At 29.0% G+C, this 23,924-nt stretch overlaps 3 protein-coding genes across 8 annotated transcripts; 1 reads left to right on the top strand and 2 right to left on the bottom strand.

Moving 5' to 3' along the window:
• Positions 1–33: 33 nt before the first annotated feature.
• Positions 34–16,673, bottom strand: LOC126835561 (protein ABHD1-like). 3 transcript variants are annotated; one of them, XM_050568227.1, is made up of 8 exons: positions 16,520–16,673; positions 5,698–5,870; positions 4,618–4,840; positions 3,745–3,857; positions 2,897–3,076; positions 2,089–2,152; positions 1,607–1,772; positions 34–1,538 (listed from the first exon to the last, which is right to left on the bottom strand). In XM_050568227.1, the coding sequence occupies exons 1-8, from the start codon at positions 16,634–16,636 to the stop codon at positions 1,303–1,305; spliced, it is 1,272 nt and encodes a 423-aa protein (XP_050424184.1). In that variant the 5' UTR covers positions 16,637–16,673; the 3' UTR covers positions 34–1,302. The 3 variants fall into 3 exon arrangements, with proteins under 3 accessions (XP_050424184.1, XP_050424186.1, XP_050424185.1); XM_050568229.1 differs by lacking the exon at positions 16,520–16,673 and adding an exon at positions 16,377–16,456; XM_050568228.1 differs by lacking the exon at positions 16,520–16,673 and adding an exon at positions 13,843–14,025.
• LOC126835563 (phospholipase A1-like) lies at positions 8,403–13,739 on the top strand. Of its 2 annotated transcripts, none has more exons than XM_050568231.1 (7): positions 8,403–8,441; positions 9,142–9,313; positions 11,336–11,478; positions 12,093–12,383; positions 12,459–12,638; positions 13,377–13,608; positions 13,676–13,739. In XM_050568231.1, the coding sequence occupies exons 2-7, from the start codon at positions 9,177–9,179 to the stop codon at positions 13,725–13,727; spliced, it is 1,035 nt and encodes a 344-aa protein (XP_050424188.1). In that variant the 5' UTR covers positions 8,403–8,441; positions 9,142–9,176; the 3' UTR covers positions 13,728–13,739. The 2 variants fall into 2 exon arrangements, with proteins under 2 accessions (XP_050424188.1, XP_050424187.1); XM_050568230.1 differs by lacking the exon at positions 8,403–8,441 and adding an exon at positions 9,032–9,064.
• A 1,769-nt stretch (positions 16,674–18,442) lies between the features above and the next one.
• On the bottom strand, positions 18,443–23,370 carry LOC126835752 (phospholipase ABHD3-like). 3 transcript variants are annotated; one of them, XM_050568543.1, is made up of 8 exons: positions 23,111–23,370; positions 22,383–22,552; positions 22,103–22,319; positions 21,373–21,485; positions 21,113–21,292; positions 20,973–21,030; positions 20,744–20,909; positions 18,443–18,911 (listed from the first exon to the last, which is right to left on the bottom strand). In XM_050568543.1, the coding sequence occupies exons 2-8, from the start codon at positions 22,463–22,465 to the stop codon at positions 18,724–18,726; spliced, it is 1,005 nt and encodes a 334-aa protein (XP_050424500.1). In that variant the 5' UTR covers positions 22,466–22,552; positions 23,111–23,370; the 3' UTR covers positions 18,443–18,723. The 3 variants fall into 3 exon arrangements, with proteins under 3 accessions (XP_050424500.1, XP_050424499.1, XP_050424498.1); XM_050568542.1 differs by having other exon boundaries at positions 23,163–23,370; XM_050568541.1 differs by having other exon boundaries at positions 22,670–23,156.
• Positions 23,371–23,924: the final 554 nt, after the last annotated feature.

Below are 23,924 nucleotides of genomic sequence, written 5' to 3'. Positions count from 1 at the left end.
TTTTTTGGTGTGCAATAGTAAATTATTGTTTTAAAATGTTGCCCAAAAAAATCTATGACGATTACAGAAATTGCCCTTATTATATTTGAATAGACAATTTCACATATTAGAATTTCAGTGGACTTTTAATAAGCTGTTTTTAAGCGAAAATCGCTGAAAAACCTCGATATCAATTTTTGCACAAATTGACTAGACTAAACACCTGGGGTCTAATAAGCTAACAATATTTTAATAAGTATGAATTATTCCAAAACTAGCTACATCATTAAAAACATAACATAGGATCAATAAAAATAAAAAAGTTTTAAAATTAAATAACTATTGAAATATTAATTTTATTATATGTTCTTTATATAACCCACAGCTCTGGTTAGGCAATATATAAAGATTAATGTTTTTCATTCGCATTAGTTTAAAAGCCCCTCCATTCCCCAAAATGATTAATAATTCAAATTATGTATTGTCAATAGTTTTAATTATAAAACATTCTTACAATTTATATATTTATTTTACTCTATTATAATATAACAACGTAATTAAGTCCACGTAATTAAATTACTTGTTTTAGTCAGTTCAATAATATATTAGTGTTATATAGATATAAATGGCAAACGCCTGTTATGTATTTGAAGTTTATTTTTTACTTTCATAATAGTTTTAAACATAAAATAATCCCAAAAATGCAAATAAAATAGTGTTGCCGGTTGTTACATAGAGATGTCTAGTAAAAATGTCTTAAGAAAAAATGTCCAATAGGATTATATTATAAACTTTACATGTTAACATTTTAAAATGTTTTTGTACTGATATATGCAAATACTAGTAATTCGATAATCACGGCAACTTGTTTTTATCTCATATGACTGGTCTTAGGCTTTATTGTATGTATCAATATCAAAGAATACGGTCTATGTAAAAGCTTTAGTTTTTCGTTGCACATTATTTTGTTGAGTAAAATTATTCTTTTGTTATAGTAAATGAAGTTATATTATCTAACAGAAAAGATACAAATTTTGTCAAACAGCCCAACCGATGAACTACTCTCAGTCGATGTCTGTTTCCCCTTTTAAATAACTTTATTTTATTAACCTAAACATATATTTTACATATATAAAAATACTAAGGACATTTTGGTATTTTGACATTTTTACCTAACCTCACCAATAGTATATTATGGAATTTATGGCTCTATGTTATAACCTAATTAAAACAATAGTTTAAAGGCGTTAATGGCCTAAAAGTGGTTTAAATAAAAATAATTTTATTTACATCGCTGTAAAGCCGCTGCAGGTTAAATATTTATCACTGATCTAAAAGTTTTAAAGTTGTTCGATCAGTGTTGTTTGTTTGAATTTGTGGGCTGAATTTTTCATAATTCTTATCCACCATAATAGCGGCAAAATACTGTTGAATAAGCTGCAGCATGTAGTTGTTGTTACGGAACGGCCAGAATGTGTCCAAATACCCGATGTGACCGCCACCCGAAGTCACCAAAATGGCCAAGTTGCTCAATTTCTCAGCCTCGTGCACGGGTATGTCTAGTCGGTCAAATAAGATCCATGTGTTTAACGATCAACAATAACATCAGAAGTTCGCACGTATTCACCTGGTAAGTACAAAAACGGATCGTCAGCCGCGCTCAAGCACAAGCAAGGAATCTGGATCAAATGCAATTTGTCAGACAGTGAAGCATCATTATAGTAATCGTAGACGTCTTTGTAGTTGAACATCTTTATCGTATACTCTGTATCAAATTGTCTTATTGTTTTACACTGCAAAAGAACAAATACTGTTGTTATGAAAATAGATTGAATTAAAAAATTACATCCAATTTCTAATTCAATAATATATATATAGGCGTAAAAAAACGATTAGGAAGATTAGGTAAGTACGGGGCCCGTGAGGGAACACAACGATAAGAAATCGTGTCTTTAACATAATATATAAATATACAGTAATAAGCAGATACAATCTAAGTGTGTAAAACATTATAATACAATAATGCTCTTTAAATGTTTAGGTATGGACAATCCGCTAAAATAGATTTACCAAATAATACAATAAATTTAATAGTGAACTTCCAATTACCTGAATAATTCTGTTGTAATCTAGCGGCGTGTTATTGTCCCCATTAAAAATTACATCTTTGTTCCTACAAAAACACATAACGAGGGTAAACATAAAGCCATCGATTTTTGTGTTCACATTAAAGGTCGTCAAGGAAATGTTAAGTTATACTTAGGTGGATGAGGTCACGGTTTCAATAATTGGTAGAACAACCCAGCTAAAAGCCAAAATTAAAATGTCCAAAATTTTTAGTATTCAAAGTATTGCTGAGATACTAAAAACCGTTGTTTAGCCCAACTAGAATCATTATACGAAATTGTTAAATTAAGGAATAAGTGTATGTTTGATATGTGTTTTTTACTTAACATGGAGGCGGGTACTCAATATCAAAGAACCTAAAATCAGTATAATTTTTTTAACATAATTTTATTTTTAGTTAAATTTATCTAGATTAAAATTATAGATGTATGCAAGTAAAAATTGAGGAACTAAGTATTATTATTAATTTTCGATCAATCTGTAGTAGGACGGCACGGCGCGGCGCGGTGGTAGGTATGTACTTGACTACAATAAATACAAGCTTTACACATACATTTGACAATTATTCTGGAATTTTTTTTTTACAAATTCTTGTCGGTGAGTTTCGGAAAATGTAAAAAAGACGAGGTAAAGAATGAGCGATAAGTTATTGAAAATACGCAAAGGATAAAGAACATCACTCAACAAAAATCAAATGGTCAGGAACAGAATATAAATGTTCCACTACACTATAGATGATATAATAATATGTAATAAATAGTATTTGCGAGAAATATAATGTTTTACTTACTGTACAATAATGTTGCGAAGATGATATGATAAATATTCCCCCATTCTTCGCATTAACCAGGAACTTTCTGTGTTGTATGAAGCTTTGGTCACGTTCCACGGTACTGATAATAGCACGCCCGTTGCCAAGTACTTATTGACAGCCTGTTCTCTTGATGTTAGAAACGTGCCCAGCAGCAAACTGCAGATTTACAAGTAAAAGCCAATGGAATTATTAAAAACCACCAATCTAGAAAATCCAGAAGCTCTGTTGGGTAAATTTCAACAACTAGCAAATATTTATACTTTTATAAGCATAAACTTTCCAGACGATCAAATAATTAAAGCAAATACAGTTGTAATTCGTTTACTCAAATATATTATAACTTCTAACCCATTTTGTGCTATCTATAAAGTTGAAGATCAAGTAAATCGATCTAGTGGAAAAAGTTACAGTTGATACAAATACAAAAAAATATATAATACCATATTATTTTGGTATATTATTATTATTACGTATTATATTAGATATTAAACTTCTCAGCTTCGTAACGAATGTTATTAGAACTATCAACAAAAACTCTTAAATAACAGTGTATATTACACAAGTAATTATTACTACTTTTTTTAATTAATTTTAAAGTTTTAAAATTTCAACTGCAAAATAATAGGAAAGTTTTGAAGTTGGTTAGTTTTATCAGCTAAATAACGGATGTGCGGCGTTCTCTAAATAGTTAAATTAATATTACGCTTAGATTAACGACTAAAGAGTACATACCAAAATTGCTAGTAAGCGTTTGAAATCAAACGGGTATTAGGTTAATGGTTTTTAAAGTAAATATTTTTATAAAAAATAATCAACGACGTTACCCTCCCATTGAAAATCCAATTGCAGCAACGGGACTTAATGGCCGTTTTAACTTGATGTACTTGAGTACTTCAGTCAGGTCTTCGATGTTATTCGCCGAGTACGAACGGGCAGTCTATCGACATGAATAATCATCAAATTTAATACTTTGATTATATTTTATAGAATTTTGTGAAGATACTGTTGTGCAATTGTTAAAGGAAAAAAAAACCAAGTTTATAATAAAAAAATGTATATACCTAGTTATTTTTTTGATGTGCTTAAAAAGGATTTTATTTTGATTCAATATGCTTATTATTCCTCTGTTGAAATGTATAAAATATAGATAAAAAGAGTCACATGGCTGTAAATATTTTTATTTTTACCAACATTTTTCTTGAAAATTACTTGAAAAATGTATTTTAGAGTACAAAACGTTTTAAATCATAATTACATAAAACTAAAAGCTTAACTAAACGCACGTTTATAGCTGTCACATTAAATTTATTTTCCAAAAATAAAATTCTCAACTATTGATATAAAAAAAAAAAAAAAAACACTACCCTATGGATAAAGTTCTTTTCTATACATTGTACACATTTGGTAAATCTACTGTTAATACTGGCCTTACGTACTTGTCCGGCACAAAGCAGTTTTGATGGGAAAAAATTGTAATTTATGCTATAAAAATGACCGTGATAGTCTGACAAAAAAAAGCAATCAATAAAGTATCCTCATTACTGTATTAATAAGTGTACAATAGTTCAATCTTTAAATTAATATTTTGTGAAAAACTGCCTATTATTTACTTCTTACAAAAGGACTAAAAAGCTTCTTAAAATAAAATAATGGTATATTCTTCCCATAAACAAAAATATATAATATTATTATCTTACTTTGAGCTTCACTCCTCCTAGGCCTCTATAGTTAAAAACCACTGTACAATAGCCCCAATTATACAACTCATTTACAGTTTCTTTGATGTATTCCGATTGGCTGTGACCAGTCAATCCACACAATAAGAGGACTGTGACTGAAGAAGTCATTAAGTTATTTTCTTCATTTGGATTTCGCCAGTCAATTGCCACTTGACCACCATCTTTAAGTGTCAAGATTTCTCTAGACAGTAAAAAATAAGCGCTAATGACAATAAATGCTTTTTCTTATTTATTAAATTTTGTTGTCAATAGTAAGTATGTATAAAAAAATAAAACTTCAAATTGGTTTTGTCGTATGATACATTGAATTTATAAATTATTTAAATAATATTAAATTATATCTACAATTAATTTATGGAATCCAAATTCCAAACACCTAAATTAGTTAGTTTTTAACTGATTTATTATTTGAACAGATATTATTAGTAACATTTAAAATTATAGAAAAAATGGGTGCACACTAGTTGCCTCCCATCCTCAGGTAGTCGTCAAAATTATATACTAGTTGCCTCCCAAGAATATCTGAATTCCTTCCGGTTACTTTTATTTCTTATTGTAATATTTTGGGTCATAAACTACTAGTTGCCTCCCAAGGTTATCCGAATTCCCTCTCGACGATTCCTTTTAAACCAAGTACACAGTACAACGAAACTGTACTTATTTTTAATAATTTATATAATACTTGCGATCTGCATACTACCAATGTATCTGGCAAGAGAGACAACTAGTAGTTTTTGACCCTAAGAGTTACGATAAGCAAGGGAGGCAATCCGTTGTTTTTGGGAGGAAACTGGTGTGCGCCCAAAAAATAGTAGGTTCCCGTCGATTATAATATTACTTACCTATTAGTATAGTTTATTTACTTCTTAATAAGATAGAAACCATAATACAAAATAGATTTTTATTTGAGTATTAAATGTTGAGAAATTATCCAAATATATTTGCTAGTGCTATATTATAATTTAAAAGTGTATTTGTATACAAACTATACACATAGGAATACAACTACAGCTCAAAATAAAAATATGTTTTCTTTACCTGTTGTATTTAACTTTTGGTACAACTATGTCTCTGAGAAACGTAGCCACGATTGTTTGTGTGTGACCATTAAATGCCCAAAAAGTAGGTGAATATTTTTCATTAATGATTGGCACATTTTTAAAGAGGAACTGTTTAAAATCTCCATCTTTACTATATAGGTCAGTAAATGGCTGAAAGTTGAACGTAAATATTTATATTAAAAAAATATAGTCATTACAAAGAGCTGTCGAGCCAGCTCAATCCCTTATAATACGTTTTATATAATAACATTAAATTACTTAAAACCTTATAAATATTTTTTTAGCAATGTACAGTAGTAATTAAATTATTGTTATTTAGCTGAAAAATACAAGGAAGAAATACAACAGAAGACGGTCAAATATTCGGCCAAATTGTTTTTTAGATTCCCTGTCAGCAAAATATAAAATTGCTAATTAAAATATATCGTAAAAAACATTCTAACTAAATTTGTCTACTTCAAACATTTTTAAAACAATTTTGCTATTTTGTTTTTAAACTTTAAATTTTGGTTTGTGTTGTACGCGTTATAGTATTGCCATCTAAGGCTGGCAAATTAATGATTTATATACTATATATATATATATATTTATATATTTATACAACTTTATTAAAACGAATTAAACAAATAAATACTTTTTCTAAATAAAATTTAATTAATAATTTAATTGTCAATTGTATTGAAATTTTGACATTAATAATGCTCGGTTACTAATATTTACTTAATTGCTACCTAACCGATTCGATGTAAAGAATACAATTTTTAATGTGTGCGAGTGAGTGTAGGTGTTTGCATATGAATTACTATAATCTGACAGCTGTTTATAGATAGGTATGACAAATTTTCACCAATATACTATGTCTATAGTTATAATACTATAATATATGTTATTCAATATTCTTGTTAATGCTATTTATTGTATCGTTATAACTTATACATTTCATATATTATTTTAAACGTGTACAATTAATATATATAGGTATATTATAGTTTTTATAGTCCATCGCGCATTTAATTTGATGTAAATTAAATTAACATAAATACAAGTATTATATTCACAAATTCGTTTATTCGTCGTTAATACGGATTACTGAAGTAAAAGTTTTATAATTTATTTTAATGTATACTTCATTGTACTAAAAATGATTGTGACCAAAAAAAAAAAAGAATACAAATGTAATCTACTTATAACTTGTAAAAACGAATCGCTACTAAAAAAAAAACAATTTTTTTAAAGTCACATAAGTTGTAAGAAAAATATGGTTCTAGTTGCTTATAAAAACAATAAAAACTTCAAATTTATAATTATAACTCGTAGTTTTGGAAAAATAAACTTTTTAACGGTCTCTCATAAGTCTGTTTTTTAAATAAACAATTTAGCATGGAACATGCTTTAGCCTTAACACCCCCCCCCAGCCCGAAAACGACACTAAATTGCGATACTAAAGTAGCGCGCCTACTTTAAACGTATAATAACATATCGATGGTGACACAGCAAAAGGGTCTAAGCGACAAGGCTTACAATATTTAACTTCTTTCTAATCAATAGTATATTTTTTTAATTTAATAGAAAACTGAAAATATTGTAAACAAATTTTTAACGATTTTATCTAATTTAATTAAAAAAAAAAAAATAGTAAAATCACAAAAAAACGTTTAGTGGCTATCCTAAAAACTATGATATATGTCGCTTAGACCCTTTTGCCGTGTCACCATCGATATAAGGTAAGGGGAAGTAATGCTCTCATGGGCTGGTCCCCTCCCCGGTCATTTAATGATGCACGTGCACGGAAAAAAAACATAAGATGCCATCGAAATAATAACGAGTCGTCGTCGTCATGTAAACGTTTGACCAGAACATAAAGGCTATACTATCATCATAAATTGCAAGGAGATTATTTGGAAATAATCATTATTCAAGAGCCAGCAGACTAAAGCATTCTCCAAGTTTTACAAGTTAGGCTAGTAGACTGTAACTTTTTTTTAAATTTTATCTTAAGCAGATAATAATAATGACTTAGTTTTAATTCTTAAATAAATTAAATAAAAAAATTACATTATAATATATAACATAAACTCCAGGTGATTGTTTTCAAAAGTAATAGCTTACATTAAAGATTTTATACTCTTTAAGTGTGCTGTTTAACTTTTTGGCAAGGTATGGAATAAAATATATATCATACCTAATATTTTCTTTGCATGGCGTAATATTCAAATTTAAGAAGACGCACACATGCAGTTTTTTAGGATAAAAACAAGGGTTAGCATTCTGTAGATTGCGTGCTATAATTTCTCGTACACAAAGAACTTTGATTAAAACAGAAAAAATACATTGAAAAAAAAATATCTTTGACAAGACACAGTTAACGTTCTCTTTTACTTAAAAGAAAAAAGGGCATTTTTTTATCTTAGTTTTTGGTAAATATGATAATAGCAATTTTTAGTAACTTAATAATGGAAGTATAGAGAAAATAAAGTTAAAAAAATGATTATCATTAAGTAATCCTTATAACTATCTGTACAACTATAAGTTCATACTAATGTTTTAGGTTTGTGGTAAGATGGCAGAAACTGTTATGTCAATAAAAAAAATATATTTTTGTTTATTTTACGGTAGTCATACAGATAAGTTTTAAAATAGATATTACACAAATTGGCGAATATTGTGTGGCTGGTTGCTTTCTCATTATTCATCTTCGATTGCTAATTTGGAAGTTAATATGTAAGAATAAATTTTGCTAGAAATCGATTATTTTGGAAGTTGAAAAAGGTGGTATGTATGACGTTCTCTTAATTAATTAGTCAGTATCGCAAATAGACTTATTGTTTATAGTGTTTTAGCTCCATAATTTATATACTCAATAAAGTAATCATTAGAAATTTAGTTCAAATTTAATAATATCGCTTTTATCCAATTGTTCAAGGTTTTCTAAACTTTAAAGTAGTTATGATAATCGTTGTAGAAATAAAATATTATAAAATGTTCTGCAGATCAACTCATAATTTATCATATTTTGCGTCACTGAATTTTGTCAACATGCAGATGCTATTACATCAACAACAATATATAATAAATTATTTCCTATACAAAACCATATATATATATAACAAATACAAACTATTAATTAAATAAAAATATTATAATTTGTAAAAATTAAATTTCATTAAAATAGTAAAATACGTCCAATGATTAATTATATGTAAATATTGACATACCTATCCAACAATAAGTTATTATTTATTATTTATTATAACTATAAAATAGAAACTGGATGTTAACGATTGGTAATTACTCTTCAGTTATAATTGAGACGCTTATCATATTGCAGTAAACTTGTGTAACTGGTAATTTTCAATAAAAAATAATTATTTATTGTACGTTTTTTAGATAGTTTAGTGATTTTGACATTGGACTTCTATAGGTATTCATTAAGGAAGATAACCAATCACCCCGGAAATGTTTCTATTCATTCTAAAACTGTTTTTGTTTTTTCTATTATTTAATAATATGGTGTTAGCAAACGTTATAACGGATGTTGTTTGTTCATTAATTCAACCGGATTCAAAAAATGCATCATTTTATTTATATACAAAGTAAGAATTACTATATTTATACCACATAGCTGGTGCATGGTGCACCAACGCTTACAATTAGTTACTTTTTCATTTCTTATATTATATTGGGTCTTTCCATGCCAAATCACCTAATGTGTGTGCGAGTGGGTTTTTGAAATACCCCAAACTTACATATCTTATGCAAATAGTTCCATAAAACCAAAAAAATTAAGAAGAACATTTTTTAAAATATTTTTTGGACTTAGTTGAAATTTGTTGTGAAAACACCTTAAGTTCACGATCACGTTACTTAATGACTAATTATAATATCGTAATGGAATTTTCACTAAACAATTTAAATTTAAGTGTTCTTTTTTTATAATATACTTGACATTTTTTTTTTTTTTAATTTTCGAGTACTTAAAAATTAAAAAAACAAATTCAAAATTTTATGAATTTTATTAAATTTTTTTACTGACTTAAGGTCAAAATTTCAAAACTTTTTTTGTTATTCTGATACATCATACTATACTTGTTTGTGTCATTACTTTTTTTTAACAATTTTTAGGGTTACCTATACATAAAAAAAAGTTTGTCATTTTACTAAAAAGTGTTATATTTAAGAGCCTATAACTTTTTATTACATGAACCAATAATTCTGAAATGTTTACAGCACTTATTTATATGTATGTAAAACATTTGGTAAAAGTTTTGTAATGGAGACTTCTTTTACTAGGAGCTGTGAGACGAAACACGAAATTTGAGAAATTCAAAGTCTCACAGCTCCTAGTAAACGAAGTCTCCATTACAAACATTTTACCAAATGTTCTACATACATATAAATAAGTGCTGTAAAAAATTTCAGAATTTTTGGTTCATGTGATAAAAAGATATAGGTTCTTAAATATATTACTTTTTAGTAAAATGCCAAACTTTTAGGTTACTTATACGTAATAAAAAAAATTGCAATAGCAAATTTTCTTCTTAATTTTTTTGGTTTTATGGAACTATTTGCATAAGGTATGTAAGTTTGATGCATTTCAAGAATCCACTCGCACACACATTAGGTGATTTGGCATGGAATGACTCATTATGTCTCGTTAAAAACCGAAAAACAAAAATGCAGCATACGCAATTAAATATACAGAACATGTCTATTTTCAGATGATCTTTTGTTAAAATATTCAAAAAAAAAACACTTAAATTTTCTTTTTGTATGTTGTGACTTACAATATTTTGGTATTAAAAAAAAATATATATACACATTTTTTTTATTAAGAAAAACAAATATTATCTTGACAATTTATAGAAAAATTGAGAGGTAACCTTAAAATTATATTTTTTACTTATTTGAAAATATAGGAATTTTTATGAAGATTGAAGCGTTAAATAAAGATTTATAATTCATTTTTTTAAGTAACCCCTTAATTTTTTGTATTATAAGTGTTCTATATGTACTATTTATAAGTTATAACCTTTCGATCTTTCGAACACTTTTACTCTTAAGCTTCAAACATTTTGGATTTTAATTTTTAGAAATTAATGTCGATAAAAATGTTTGCAAGCTAGATACTTTTAATGCGATTAGCATTATTAAAAAAAAAGAATTAGTGTTAAGTACAACCTCAATAGGAATATAATATTGTAGTAACAATATTGTTTGTATAAATAAAAAAGTAAAAATTTCCTTGTTGCTTTTTCAAAACTAATTTTTTGTGTTCATTTATAGTACATTAGTATATTAGTATATTAGTAGGTACCTATACAATATGTTATATGCATAGCTGATAATTCATACCTTAACCAGGAATCAGAATCTAATGATATGATCAAATACACAATAGTTTTAATCATGTTGTTGGAGTATGATTTATATCAAGTCAACAGTAATAGTTTAAAAACATACTATAAATACACTTGCAAGTTGCATTACATATTTTTGGTTGAAATTATATTTCATTTCTATGCTTCACTAATTATACATTGTAATAACTACTAGGAATATTAAGTAAATTAACTGTGCGTTTGGTCGCTATGAATAAATTAAAAATGAAATTTCAGAAGTATTGATGACTATTCCATTACTGCCGATGCAAATTCGATTGAGAAAGCTCCGTTTACCGCGGATTCTAACACCGTCATATTTATTATCCATGGATTTGGTGCAAGTAGAACAACTTCTGATATAGTTACTTTGCGAAAAGGTTTAACGACATAACTATAAGCTATAATATTACTTTACCTATACATTTTAATATAAGAAGCGTGAGGTCAATGAACAATGTCTTATAAGTGTTTATAGGTGATACACTTTATCACATGGCTTCTTAATACCTTATACTCGTATACACGCGGTATGTAAAATTTTTATACTTGATGTACATTTAAGATGGTAATTAAATAACTAAAATTATTTTTTTTAATGTTTTTTACGGTATTTTTTTTACTGGTGTAACTATTTCTGTTCAATGCTACAATCTATAGACAAATTTACCGTGAAATGGGGTGTAAAACATACAGCTTCATAATCGGCAGCTTATCAAATTTTATGTATATACAATATATATATATATACCTGATCAGTTAGTAGTTCCTTAAATTTAGGACAGTGTAGCAAGGTACGTCAGTTATCGACTGAGTATATTTTGTAGGCTAAAAGTAGAAAAAATTCAGAATTTTCTAAATAAATCGAGAAAATCTTTCCGATCTTTTCATTTCTCCTAGAAGGGTTTAGCCTTGGGTATCTTGTAGAAACTATTTCTTAATTTTACTTTTTTATTAAATTGTTCATAATAAAATACATTATAAATTTTTTCAGCCTTTATATCGGCACAGGAAGAGTACAATATTGTAATGGTGGATTACCATGACGTCACTGGTGACGTTTCCAAATCAAATATTATAACCGAGGGATTGGAATACATTGAATTTATTCATTGCGATTTTAAAAATGTGGTGACTACCATTACCGATATGATCGTCTCGATACAGAGCTCGCGACCAGAAATAACCTATATACAGTTGGTCGGACATAGTATAGGGGCTCAATTAGCCGGCGAAGCGGGGAATACACTTAGGGGAATGGGAAAAACAATAGACAGAGTGTCTGGTTAGAAATAATTAACCATATTAAATCATACATTAGGCGTGTAAATAATACTAATGATTGGTTTTTTATCGTTAGGATTGGATCCGGCCGCTCCCGGATTCTTTCTTTCCAGTATCACACCAGAAAGTGCCATCTTTGTGGATGTGACTCACACGCAGATCGGTAACTTGTATGGCGCCGCGGAATCCTCGGGAAATGTTGACTTTTACTTTAATAATGCCGTTATTCAAGACGGTTGCCGCAATGAAAAGACACGTAAATAGTAAAATAAGACTTGTGTGTAAACGAATTTTAAAAAGAGGGAAACTTTAAAACAATTGGTGCACTTGTCGAACATGTCGGATTTGAATGTATGAACATGTTTGTGAATTTGCTAGTCAAAAATAAGATAGTATTTAGGAAATAATTGAACGTTGAGTGTAGTAATTACAGTAATAATTTACAGTAGCGCAATCAGGAGAGGAAGATACAGTGTCATAATCCTTCCCTGAAATGCTTGCTGCCCAGGAAATTTTACTAATTTTTAAGGTTCATGGGTAATAATATTTTAGTTTTTCAAAATTTGAGAGGGAATTTTGAATGTAGACTATTATTTAGGAGAAGGTGTTGTTTTTGCAAGCAGTAGGATTAAACTTTGAAACCTGGGGAGATAATATAACTATTTGACTAAGGTTAAACCACTTTTTGCATATTGTATGTACTTATGTAGCTAACACACAAATTAAGTGATTAATCACAAAATATTTACTATTTGTATCGTGACAAATATTTACCGTGCATATTCTAGGTTAGCAAACCGTTCTTTAAAGTGAGTTTTAGACTACGTAATCAGAACATTAAACTAATTTGGCGTGACATACAGGGTTGTAGGTAAAAAGATAAATAAAAAACATATCCTTGTATATTATACCTATAAATTATTATTAATATTATTTTTTGTATCAATTTGTTTGCGACTCACTTAGTTATTATTGTTATTTTTAATTTATACAGATGAAATGGCCTTAAAATGTTCTCATTCATCCGCTGTTTACTACTTTGCGGATTCTATAAAGAACCAAAACATAATGGCTAGCCGTTGTGATAAAATTAAGGAAATTGTTCAAGACGTATTTGCTCTGAACAACATTGACAAAAATAACAATAACGAGTTAAGTTCCGTTTGTTCACAAGAAGCCAAGAACGATGGAAATAAAATTGTATATGGGGAATATGTGTCTCTCGAGTATTACAACAATTATTAGTTATTACTGGATTTTAAATATTTTATTTAATATATATTTTTTTTTCAGAGCAAATGGGGTGTACTTTGTAAAAATCGCAAAGGTACCAAATAGCAGTTAAATATAATTGTACAACAGTTGTCATATTTATAAACAATTTGTATTAAATAAACTATTGACTGTTAACCTAAATGGTGTTACTGAAATATGCTATTATTTTATAAAAAGTACATAACCTTTTGGACCAAATGTGGTTTAATTAGAAAATGTTTGTTCACACTTCCCATACCTTTTACCAAATAATCTTAATCCTTTAAACTGCATAGAAAAATATATTTTAGTATCGGTTAATTATTTTCTTGACTGAGTTATTGCAATCCATACCATACGAATTGAATTTTCTCTCCGATCTAACAAAGTCTTATAGACACTGATTTCCAAAAGGTGTGGTTAAATTAATGTATAGTAAATAAAGACCCGCACAGATAGGACGAAGCAAGCATAGTGGGTTGCGGCGACCACCGGCTAAAATAATTATTATGACTAAAAGTGATAAATATTCACTTAAAAAAAAAACATATTAATCTGTAAATAGTAAAACATAATCAGTATTAAATATATATAAATTGTCTTTAGGTTGCGATTAAACTTAATTTTCCAACGTTAGAATCAAGATGTAAATTAGCTGATAGTTGTAAGCTGATAGGTTAATTAGCTGGTAGATGTATTTTTTTATAAATTATTAAATAATATGGTTCACTGTCCAGAGATATTAACCGAAATAGGTTTAAAAGTTCCAGCATTTAACGCACGCTTTACAAAGCCATTTTTATCCCTAAAAGCTCTCTAACATATGGTCAATTTAGTTTACTTATTTTTCTATTGGTGACATGACATAATGAAGTGAAATGAACCTATATAAGACATGTTGTTGCCGATAAACGCTCAGTCGACGATCGGCACTGAAGATGACAACATAGTTATTGAAATACGTATATGCGTTAAGTATATAATTTTTGTGGATTGGGTAAAAAACCGGTCTTTAAGCCCCCCCCCCCCACAAAGAAGATGTTTTTTTATAACAAAAAATTTTTTTTTAAATCTGTTTGGCAAACACTTCAGAAAGTGACTTCTTGTTTTTGTTTTTAAATTGTATACAATTTTGCGCTCCTTAAACCAAAATATTTTTTATAATATAAAAACAGTTATTTTTAGCTTCATTCCTTTTGTGCGTTACCCTGTTACTCGAAAATCGTAAATTCGATTAAAAAACTATCCTATTTATTTAAATTTTAATTGCGCAAATTACTAATCACGTTTGAATAATGTGTATCGCTCCTAAACCTTAGAAAAACTATGTTTAAAAAACGGATGTTGTAGGCGTAACGATACTGCCGCACTCACAAATCGAAACAATTATCAAACAAACTATGTTATAACTTGTTAATTGTATAATTTAGAAATTACACTTAAATATGTTGAACACCCCTGAAACAATTTTAATACAGCGGTGCTGAAGTTACCGTGCCACATGCATAAGAAATATCATTTTATGTGGGTTTCAGATTGGATAACGAACTACCAGGGTTATTTAAAAGCTAGATTATTTACTTTCTTTCTATGAAATAATGCCTTTAAAAATTCAGAATACATTATTATTTATCCTCATTTTGGCGTCCTTTAACATTCAGTTATTATTTATATGCCTACATATAAATACTTAAAAATATCCTTTAAATATTAATTTCTTTAAAGCTGTTAATTTTTAGAATCTTGAGTGTATATTTATTCGTTTGTACAATAAGTAGTTTTATTGAGCCAGAATATATTATTCTTATTTACCCTAAAAATAAATATCTTGCAATAACCAGAAAACGTTGTTGATCAGAATACATTTTAATTAATCCTTGAAAATGGCCATTTCAAAGAAAGAAAAAATAAATTCTGTTTAAATAGATTGCTTATTTTGAGTATAGCTTACATACTATTTTTTTAAAACTGTTCAAGAAAGTATAATTTAATTAATGTATTAGATTTCCAAAATATTTACAATACAGAATGATGTTTTTGGACATAAAAATTCGGGAAATTTGTTGTGTGCTACATTAGGGTGGTTCTTATTTGCACGATTTCCAAATTTCAATTGTGTGCCCCCCCCCCTATTCGATTCGGAAAAAAAATGTTAAGGCAACTTTGAACTTTCTAATCCGATCCTAATCATTCCCTGTAACGAGGAGAAGTTTTCCGTTTAAAATACACGCAATTTCCCTATTTTAACTTAACTGTTATTGAACTATACGGTACTAAGCAGAAATCAACATTTTTTTACCTAAAAGCACGAATTAAGATAATTTATTAATTCATGCTTAAAAGTAACACTGATACTCGACAATTTCATGAAAATTAAATTTTTTTCGTCAATAATTTGCCTTTGTAATACATTAATCAAGTTAAAATAGCACGTAATTGCACGTATTTTAAACGGAAAACTTCTCCTCGTTACAGGGAATGATTAGGATCTGATTAGAAAGTTCAAAGTTGGCTTAATTTTTTTTTCGAATCGAATGTGGGGGGGGGGGAGGCACAATTGAAATTCGGAAATCGTGCAAATTAGAACCACCCAAGTGCTACATTTATTTGCAAGAGGGCTATCAACCTTCGTCCTCCAGTCTACGTATTCCTCTCTTTTAAGTTAATGCAGTATAGTCAAAATTATGTAGACGATTACATATTATATTTCACAAAACGTCGGGGGAATTTTTAATTTTACCATCGAATTTATTTTGTAGAATCCATATGACTAGGCGACGTTTCCATAACTTTTGGTTACAAATTTAGAGTGAAACCTCTCTGAGAGCGAGCGCGATGATGTTTTTTTTTTTCGTTTTTGTAAAACTACATAAATAATCATACCTGCTTGACCGAGGTGAAACAACAATAACAGAACACCGCGACCAGCACCGCTGTGCAGACGTAGGCCAACGGCAGGACCGTGTCGTAAACGAGTTTGTCAATCAATAGCTTATACATATTTGAATGACACGGGAACGTCTGCTGCAATCGAGCAACCAAGTCGGCGGCGCTACATTTGCGCTAATCGCACTGGCGGCGGTCGCTCCTAAGTTCCACTGTCATTTGCCGCAGCCTTATATATACGACACACCGTATGAGGTCACTGTATTTGCTCTAAGTAAATCATTTTTTTTTTTTTTTTGATCGGGTTCCTAATAATAAATCGTAATAATTCCACAAAGTTACTCTAGTTTTTATTTATGTGTGATGTTTGTTGTATTTTTAAACGTAATCGTATGGCGACTCTTTTTGAAATTTTTTATCTACATAAACATAACAGACAATTCTAACAAGTATAAAAAATGATTATGTCGCGGTATTATTAATTATCGAATGTACGAATTACTTGTTTCAACGCTAAAACCGCAAAAACCCCGTTTTTCAAACATTTGCACTTTCTTTGTTGTTCCTCGGCAGCAATGAAATAACTTTTTATCAAAGACGTTGATAAATACATTTTTTTTTTTATTATTATTTATTAAAAGGATTGTTACACAAATCGAGTTTAAATCAATGTAGATTGTAGTGTTTCTACATAATATAACTTTTTGTTTTTTATACATATTGCTATGTAGGTTGTTTTAGGATTTAACTAATATAAGTTAAACCGTGAATGTGCAAATTATTTACTTATAATGTATACCTAATTTAATGTTATTATAATATTTTACTTATACCAAATGCATATTCAATGAAGCATATTGTTAAAAATAATATTAAGTATAATATTGCCAGCGTTATGCGTGTCGTTCTATAATCTATATTCTACGTTTCCCGTCGTTTAACTAGATAGTGCGACATTTTATAGTAGGTAATATCCATGATATAGATGAACACGGAACACCTGAGAATGAAGAGATTCTGTACATGTATTATAGTGATTTTTTAAATCTAACAAATTCAATGTCGAGTGTTGCAAATTTACATGTTTTTTTAACTGATGAACAACAACATAATGTAATTTCATATTATTTTAATAAAAACAAAAATAAATTGAAATACCTAAGAATAAATGAGTAGATATAATTTTCTCATACTTATTTGCCATTCTATCGGAACAAAATTATGTTTGTTTTTAGGTTCTTAGACCTTAGTGCTATTGCCTAATGTCATCGGCGGAGATTTGATTAATTTTTTTGGGGGCTAGCCTTTTTCTTCCTAAAATGACCCGCAAGGGCTTCACACCCCCTCATCATTACTTTGATGATCAAATAATTTGGGGGGGGGGGGGTTAGGCCCATCCAATCTACGCCTATGCCTATTGTCCAAGAGAATATAAAGGTGACAAACTAATAGCTAATAGTATGGACAATTGCTTAGTACTCACTTATGTAAATTTTCCCTTTTAAATCAGGGTCAGGTTAATAGTGAACCTAAAGGATTTCCTTAAGAGGACGTAGCACCACCAATATTGTGGCCTCGTGCGGTGGACAAGTTTTTTTGGGTTGTACTCATAGTAGAATTACATTTTTTTTGCAGTATAGAGGGAGGACATTTAATCCAAGTTATTTTTTATTTTTGTTTATTAAAAGTTAATGAGTATTATAATTAAAATAAATGAAAACACTTCGACATAGATAAAATTATTTTCTATGTATTGTGAAAATTAGGATTTTTTTATTGTACATATTGACCCGATAAGTTTGTCCCTTGCAAAACAGGATTGTAATTTATCCTATAGAAATGACTGTGAAAGTCTGACAAAAAAACATGATGATCAAAAAGGAATCCTCATTTCTCTATTAATAAGTATATACAATAGTATCAATAGTATGTACTATATTTCAAAATAAATTAAAACTATAACCAATTTTGTTCTGTATCACAAATTTTAATAATAAAATTATTTTTATCTATAATAATTATAAACAATATTAATAATTTAGTACAAACACAAAACTGTCTTTAATCACGCCAGTCAGTCTAAAGTTTTCCTATTAAATATATATAAACTATTACACCACATAATTTATACGAGTTAACTAAGTAGAAAAAAATTAAGATCCCAACCCTCATGAACACTAAAAGTAAAAATTGACAGATAATCAACTAGAAAATTGTTTATAATTATCGTTTTTGAGAATGCCGCTAAAATATTGACCGATAAGCCGTAACATGAATTCACTTTTTTCTGAAAATGGCCAAAAACCTTCAACAAAACCAATATGTCCTCCTCTTGCAGTCAACAAAATTGCTACGTTATCCGTAGTTGTAGCCAGCTCTAAAGGTATATCTGAAATCATAAATATTTACCAAAGAGTATTTCATTATATATATATAAATACTTATAGACTTAAATTGACAATGTCAATAAGATATATATGCGTTCTATATAATATTTATTTTGTCACTGTTTTCTACTACGAGGGTCGTGCAAAAAGTAAGTTTCTCTAAACTGTAGAAAAAAAACTACAAGGAATATCAACATTTTTTTTTAATTTTTAGATTCCTCAATACAAAAACTAATTTTCCACATAGTCACTGATTTTCTCAACACGTTTTTGTAGCTGCGACATAAGCTTTTTCATTCCTGCTTCATAGTCCGTCCCGCCACCTCCTTTAAAAATTAGTTGACTTCCGTCTTGAGTTCGTCGTCGTTGCTGAAGTGGTGTCCGCTCAGGTGAACTTTCAACTTAGGAAACAGATAGTAGTCACTAGGGGCAAGGTCTGGGGAGTACGGTGGATGCGGCGGAATAACGTTCCAGTTAAACTTCTCAAGCAACTCGACAGTCTTTCTTGTGCGTTGTCATGGAGGAGAAGGACACCTTTTGGCCACATTCCACGTTATTTGTTCTGGATAGCCTTTCGCAGGTCCTTTTAATCTTGGCATTAACTATCAGCATTGTGATACTCTCACCCCTGGGAAGGTAGTCAACGAATCCCAGAAAACAGTGGCCATAACCTTGCCTGCTGAGTGGACAACTTTGGCTTTTTTGGGTGGAGGTGCCTCTTTCTTTTGCCAAACCATGCTTTGCTGTTTCATTTCAGGTGTCGTATGGTGTACCCACGTCTCGACCCCAGACACAATACAGTCCCCCCAGATAACATCTTCCTCCAAATCAAGCATTTCAAAAAAAAGTTGAGCTGCTTCAATACGTATTTTTTGTGATTAGGGGTCAGCCTGAAGTCAACAAATTTTTAAAGGAGGTGGCGGGGGCGGACTATGAAGCAGGAATAAAAAAGCTTATGCCGCGTCTATAAAAATGTGTTGAGAATAACGGTGACTATGTGGAAAAATAGTTTTTCTATTGATGAATCTAAAAAAAAAAATTGATATTCCTTGTAGTTTTTTTTAACAGCTTAAGGAAACTTACTTTTTGTACATACTATTTTCTGTAAATTTTAGCAAAAACGCCATACAATGGATGGCAAAATATGTGGATGACAAAATAAATTCTTATTTTACCACAGTATTAAATAAATTAGTAATTTATAAGCACAATTGACGAAAATTTAATTAAAAAAAGATTAAACACTCAAGCACTCAAGAAAAACGTATTAATTGAAATAAAAAATATTTTATTAAATAACTTTAAAACAATATTATGTGACTAAACAATCAATAAAAATATTCAAATAAAGCACAAATATCATTATTCCAATAATATTATTTGGAGATTACTGGAAAAAATGATTATTTAAAAATTGTTTTTTCAATCAAAAAATATTTAATTTAAATAAAGTTATCCAAATAATGTACAACTCATGCACATAAGTCATGCAGCTTGTTACATACAAAATTTCTCATGGTTACATACAAAATTTCTCACGAAACTACAAGTGTCATCGTCCAATTGCATTATGCAGTTTCTCTCACTAGAGGGCTACTCCACTGGGAGCGATGTCTACACACAGTGAAAAGTGATGCAAAAGACCATAGGGTTGTCACAACAAACTAGCCTTTGTAATTTAGGACAACAATAAAAAAATATAATGATATTTTAATTAGGTCACATACAATTGTTATAGAAAACAAATTGCTAGTATTATAATATATTATAATATTATAGTGAGAAGTTAGAATTAATTTATCTTTTTAATTATAACATAAATAATTTACTTTACCTCGTTTTAAAGAAAAAGGATCATCAGCAGCACTCAAGAACAAACATGGTATATTAAAACGGTCTATTTTATCATGTAATGAAGCAGAATCATAGTAGTCTTCAACCGTATTGTAACCAAACATCTTTATTGTATAATTTCTATCAAATTCTCTTATAGTTTTACTCTAAAACAACACAAAAAAGTGTAGTTTATATTTTAAACATAACTTTTGTATACATGCTCATACCTTAATTACTTCGTTGTAATTCCATTTATGGTTTGGAGAATTTAAGAGTTTGCTATTTCTAAAATAAATAAAATATTATTTCAAACTACGCAGGCAAGAAAGAAAAAAAAGATATAATTATTAAATCATAACATAAGTACTTCTTCACTTGTGTTGAAAGACAATTTGCCAGATAAGAACATATCATTAGATTTAAGACTGGTTTCTCAATATTGGACGAAGTAGAATTTAAATTCCAAGGTACCGAAACAATCATTGCTGCACTGAAATGTTTGTGCGTTAGTTGTTCATTTGATTGCAGATAATTTCCCAAAATAAGACTAGATAACAATTAAAACATTGATGCAACTATATTAAAACTTTATTTTATAAATAGACAATTATAATTACAGTTACTTACCCACCCATAGATATTCCTAAACCACCTAAAACCGATTTGGGGTACTTCTGTTTTACATGATCAATTATCTCTGTGAGATCTTCTATATTGTTTGCAGAATAACTTCTTGGTGTCTAAATATATAAACAAATATTGTGATCAAATTTAGGTTTAAACTAGATACAATTTAAATATGTTTGACTAAAAATGAAATGTAAGTAATCACATTCTGTATTTTTGCCGCCACGATGAATGTTGTAGGTATGTAGCATGATGGGTTGGAAACACATGTTTTTTTTAGATCGGTTTAAAATGGGGATACAGTAGAAATTGATTGTGGTTTTTGATAGAAATTATTGTTTGAATTAAAACTGTTTTTACTTTTAAAATACCATACTGTTTAATTTGGGTTATACAGGTAAGGTTCAGTTTGGGGGTAAAGCTCTACTAATAATGAATGTAAAGTCATTGATAATTAGTTTACAAATTGATAACATCAAACAGTAATTTGTTAATAAAGTTATTAAAGACGTACTCGTATATTATCAAATTAGGTCATCAATAGATTTGACATTTAGATTTATATATAAATTTGTGAATGATAGTTAAAAACATACGTTTATTGTTTAAATATTATATTATATAAACTGAAGTTAATATTTTTAGTGAAAGGGATTACTGCCAATTACCAAAGGATACATTCACTTTGCTAATGTCTTTTCATAGTTAACACATTTTGAAAATATTTTACCTTTAAATCTACACCTCCAATTCCTCTATAGTTGAAGACCATTACGCGAAATCCAGCTTTTTGTATGGCTATTGATACAGCCCTCACATACTCACAATCACTGTCACCAGTCAATCCAGGCAAAAACAAAATTGTATTATATTCAGCATTTGAATTTTTACTTGGTTCCAACCAATCTAATGCTACCTGACCACCATCTTTAAGATTAAGTATTTCTCTGGGGGAAAAAAATGATTAATATTATTAATAATAGTACTTATTAACAATATTGGCAATGTACCTTTCATATTGTACAGAAGGCACAACTAATGATCGTATAAAACTTGCTAATACACTATGAAAACGAGCTTCAAAGCACCACATTATTGGCCAGTATTTTTCTTTGATAATCGGTACATTTTGGTGAACAAATTTCTTGAAATTACCTTCTTTGCAATAAAGTTTGGGTTTCTAAAAAAAATAATTTTACATTAAATACTACAAATTATATATAAATTTAAAAACCAAAATAATAATAAAACTAGTTGAATACTCCTTTACAAGCATAAACTTATGATTAACACTTACTTTGACTGCAAGAAAATAATAATAATTTGCCACGCTAATGGCTGCAGTAACTCCAATAACATAAGCCGGAGGCCAAGAACACACTGTATTAGTTAAGTTCTTCATGATAGTATTCATAGTTGATGTACAATTTTAAGAACCAGTTTATATTAAAAATATTTAAACTAACTGCGCAGCAAAAATTTCATTGCAGTAAGTACAACTCACTGATGGGAATTTAAACTAATACTTGGTACCTATAGAACTGTACGTGTAATCTTAAGGTATTGAGTAATGACTAGTGATTGATAAATTTAACAAGACAAAAGTCTGTTCATATCAGCAAACGAAATAAAACTTCTAGGTAGTGGTAGGTTTTTAAGTTATCGCTTTACGGTTGATATGTACTATAAATATGTAGGAATAATAGCATTAACGAATAACAATCAGCAAATAATTTACCGGTTGGAGTTCAATGTCTAATAATAATTATAATTTATTAGTTAATACTAACACAGAACACTAGTATAATAGCATGACGTATTGACTAATTGGCCGGCTTTTATAGTCACCGGTTATCACATACTATATTATACGAATATGTTGTACTATCATTTACGATAAGAATAAAAAAAATTAAGAGTAGTTGCCACCACTTTTCCGAAATTGCAAAAATACTCATGTCTATAGCACAGAATAGATGAAAGCAGAAAGGACACTTGACGGTCATGTTGAGAGGGTATACAACGACCGTACCTTTTATCTATTCTGTGCACACCTTACGTTTTTCTTATCTATTTAGTACTATCAGTTTAAAATATTGATATTACGGTTTGTATTTTATTAAATATAAATTTGATTAAATTAGTAAATTAGTTATAACTTAAATTTGTTAATTGATAATACATATTTGTTTACATTTGTTATAAGTTTATTAATTGCCCATTATTATGTGGTCTTATGAGCGTGTACCTTCTGTAAAGAAATGTGTGCTGAAGTCATGTGGGGAAAGCCGTATTGACATAGGCGCAAATACGGGGGGGGGGGGCTAGGGTGGGCTTAGCCCCCCCAAAAAAATTAGGTTATGCATACAATTTTGAAATACAAAAATATATTTACTTATATATATATATATATATTTTTTTTTTTTTTAATTCCAGCCCCCCAAGTTAAAAATGGAAATTGCGCCTATGCGTATTGGCAATGAATCATTGGGCTTGTTTCATTTTCCTAAATATCCTGTTCGGTGGGTAGTTTTTATTATAACTATAAAACT

This window comes from Adelges cooleyi, unplaced genomic scaffold (assembly GCF_023614345.1).
Source record: "Adelges cooleyi isolate 19-005CV unplaced genomic scaffold, UGA_ACOO_1.1 ACOO_flye_CR_arks_rails_tigmint_CR_PRNA_23, whole genome shotgun sequence".
In the NCBI taxonomy this organism is placed as follows: domain Eukaryota; kingdom Metazoa; phylum Arthropoda; class Insecta; order Hemiptera; family Adelgidae; genus Adelges; species Adelges cooleyi.
This window is presented reverse-complemented; position numbering and strand designations above follow the sequence as displayed.

Coding starts and splice junctions, on each gene's coding strand:
- LOC126835563 (XM_050568231.1), top strand. CDS start 9,177: ATGTTTCTATTCATTCTAAAACTGTTTTTGTTTTTTCTATTATTTAAT. Junction 9,314..11,335: donor TCATTTTATTTATATACAAA/GTAAGAATTACT, acceptor ATGAAATTTCAG/AAGTATTGATGACTATTCCA. Junction 13,609..13,675: donor GGGGAATATGTGTCTCTCGA/GTATTACAACAA, acceptor TTTTTTTTTCAG/AGCAAATGGGGTGTACTTTG.
- LOC126835561 (XM_050568227.1), bottom strand. CDS start 16,636: ATGTATAAGCTATTGATTGACAAACTCGTTTACGACACGGTCCTGCCG. Junction 4,841..5,697: donor CCAAAAGTTAAATACAACAG/GTAAAGAAAACA, acceptor TTTACTGTCTAG/AGAAATCTTGACACTTAAAG. Junction 1,539..1,606: donor TCCGTTTTTGTACTTACCAG/GTGAATACGTGC, acceptor TTGACCGACTAG/ACATACCCGTGCACGAGGCT.
- LOC126835752 (XM_050568541.1), bottom strand. CDS start 22,786: ATGAATACTATCATGAAGAACTTAACTAATACAGTGTGTTCTTGGCCT. Junction 22,553..22,669: donor ATTATTTTCTTGCAGTCAAA/GTAAGTGTTAAT, acceptor TATTTTTTTTAG/AAACCCAAACTTTATTGCAA. Junction 22,320..22,382: donor CCTTCTGTACAATATGAAAG/GTACATTGCCAA, acceptor TTTTTCCCCCAG/AGAAATACTTAATCTTAAAG.